We start from the raw sequence: 2,151 nt of genomic DNA, 5'->3' as shown, positions 1-2,151 counted from the left end.
TCTGTTTTTATTCTTTACTTTGTTGACACAGTAAACATCAACGAGCTGCTTCCAGAAGTATGCGGACGGTTCATCAGCTGCTCCTCCTGCAGAGTGACCACGATCCAAACGGGCCGGATTCTGGTTCTGATGCTGTCTGAGGAGCCAAACTGAACATCCACAAACTGCTGCATCAAAACAGATTTCATACATTTAGATAAATAAATGTTCACGGTGAAATAAAATCTAAAGATGAATGGCGCCACAGAACCTCCCGAACCACGACCTGTGGGCGGAGCCTGCGAGGCGTCCACCTTCTGTTGGTTCTGCTACTGGTTCTGGTCAATTGGAAAGGTTCCGGTAGGTTCACCAGGGGACACCAGAACCAGGTGATCCCGGGTCCAACCCATCTGCATCCTGAAGCTGCAGCCATGCGACCTGTTGATGGTACCGGTTCCGAGAGGTGCGTTAGTCCTGATCCAGGTGACTCAGATCTGGTTCAGGTAAGTCTGGGTCCATCGGCATTTTGACGAAGGCGATAGCAGCGAGCTCCTTGCAGAACTCCTCGAGGACGATGACGGCTCTGAGCAGCGTCAGGTGTTCCAGTCTGAGGACACGCCCACAAGAAGAAAACAGCAGGTCACCTGTCTGTGACATCATCAAGTCATCACAGGACGGGACAGGAAATGACTAAACAAATTTCACTTTTATAGCCATGTGTCAGTTTTAGCTTCTCTTCTTTGGCTCCCTGTTAGATTCAGAATAGAATTTAAGATTCTTCTCCTCACATATAAAGCTCTTAATGACCGAGCTCCATCACATCTTAAAGATCTCACAGTTGGATATTTCCCCAACAGAGCACTTTGCTCTCAGGCTGCAGGTTTCCTTGTGGTTCCCAGAGTTTCTAAAAGCAGAATGGGAGGCAGAGCCTTCAGTTATCAGGCCCCTAAAAGCAGAATGGGAGGCAGAGCCTTCAGTTATCAGGCCCCTAAAAGCAGAATGGGAGGCAGAGCCTTCAGTTATCAGGCCCCTAAAAGCAGAATGGGAGGCAGAGCCTTCAGTTATCAGGCCCCTAAAAGCAGAATGGGAGGCAGAGCCTTCAGTTATCAGGCCCCTAAAAGCAGAATGGGAGGCAGAGCCTTCAGTTATCAGGCCCCTAAAAGCAGAATGGGAGGCAGAGCCTTCAGTTATCAGGCCCCTAAAAGCAGAAAGGGAGGCAGAGCCTTCAGTTATCAGGCCCCTAAAAGCAGAATGGGAGGCAGAGCCTTCAGTTATCAGGCCCCTAAAAGCAGAATGGGAGGCAGAGCCTTCAGTTATCAGGCCCCTAAAAGCAGAATGAGAGGCAGAGCCTTCAGTTATCAGGCCCCTAAAAGCAGAATGGGAGGCAGAGCCTTCAGTTATCAGGCCCCTAAAAGCAGAATGGGAGGCAGAGCCTTCAGTTATCAGGCCCCTAAAAGCAGAATGGGAGGCAGAGCCTTCAGTTATCAGGCCCCTAAAAGCAGAATGGGAGGCAGAGCCTTCAGTTATCAGGCCCCTAAAAGCAGAATGGGAGGCAGAGCCTTCAGTTATCAGGCCCCTAAAAGCAGAATGGGAGGCAGAGCCTTCAGTTATCAGGCCCCTAAAAGCAGAATGGGAGGCAGAGCCTTCAGTTATCAGGCCCCTAAAAGCAGAAAGGGAGGCAGAGCCTTCAGTTATCAGGCCCCTAAAAGCAGAATGGGAGGCAGAGCCTTCAGTTATCAGGCCCCTAAAAGCAGAATGGGAGGCAGAGCCTTCAGTTATCAGGCCCCTAAAAGCAGAATGGGAGGCAGAGCCTTCAGTTATCAGGCCCCTAAAAGCAGAAAGGGAGGCAGAGCCTTCAGTTATCAGGCCCCTAAAAGCAGAATGGGAGGCAGAGCCTTCAGTTATCAGGCCCCTAAAAGCAGAATGGGAGGCAGAGCCTTCAGTTATCAGGCCCCTAAAAGCAGAATGGGAGGCAGAGCCTTCAGTTATCAGGCCCCTAAAAGCAGAATGGGAGGCAGAGCCTTCAGTTATCAGGCCCCTAAAAGCAGAATGGGAGGCAGAGCCTTCAGTTATCAGGCCCCTAAAAGCAGAATGGGAGGCAGAGCCTTCAGTTATCAGGCCCCTCTCTGTGGAACCAGCTGCCAGTTTGGCTTCAGGAAGCAGACACCCTCT

The 2,151-nt window shown here is 50.8% G+C and overlaps 1 protein-coding gene across 1 annotated transcript in view; it reads right to left on the bottom strand.

The window, feature by feature from the left end:
* Positions 1 to 2,151, bottom strand: part of LOC140309283 (FHF complex subunit HOOK-interacting protein 2B-like) — a 26,284-nt gene continuing 24,133 nt past the window's right edge. The window contains exon 18 of the mRNA XM_072387098.1: positions 1 to 586. Within this exon, the coding sequence (XP_072243199.1) occupies positions 448 to 586 (139 nt within the window). The 3' untranslated portion in view covers positions 1 to 447. The remainder of the gene's footprint in view (positions 587 to 2,151) is intronic.

This window comes from Leuresthes tenuis, unplaced genomic scaffold (genome assembly GCF_036924035.1).
Source record: "Leuresthes tenuis unplaced genomic scaffold, fLeuTen1.0.hap1 SCAF_6, whole genome shotgun sequence".
Classification (NCBI taxonomy): Eukaryota; Metazoa; Chordata; class Actinopteri; order Atheriniformes; family Atherinopsidae; genus Leuresthes; species Leuresthes tenuis.
Note: the sequence above shows the minus strand (reverse complement) of the source record. Positions and strands in the feature narration are given on the sequence as shown.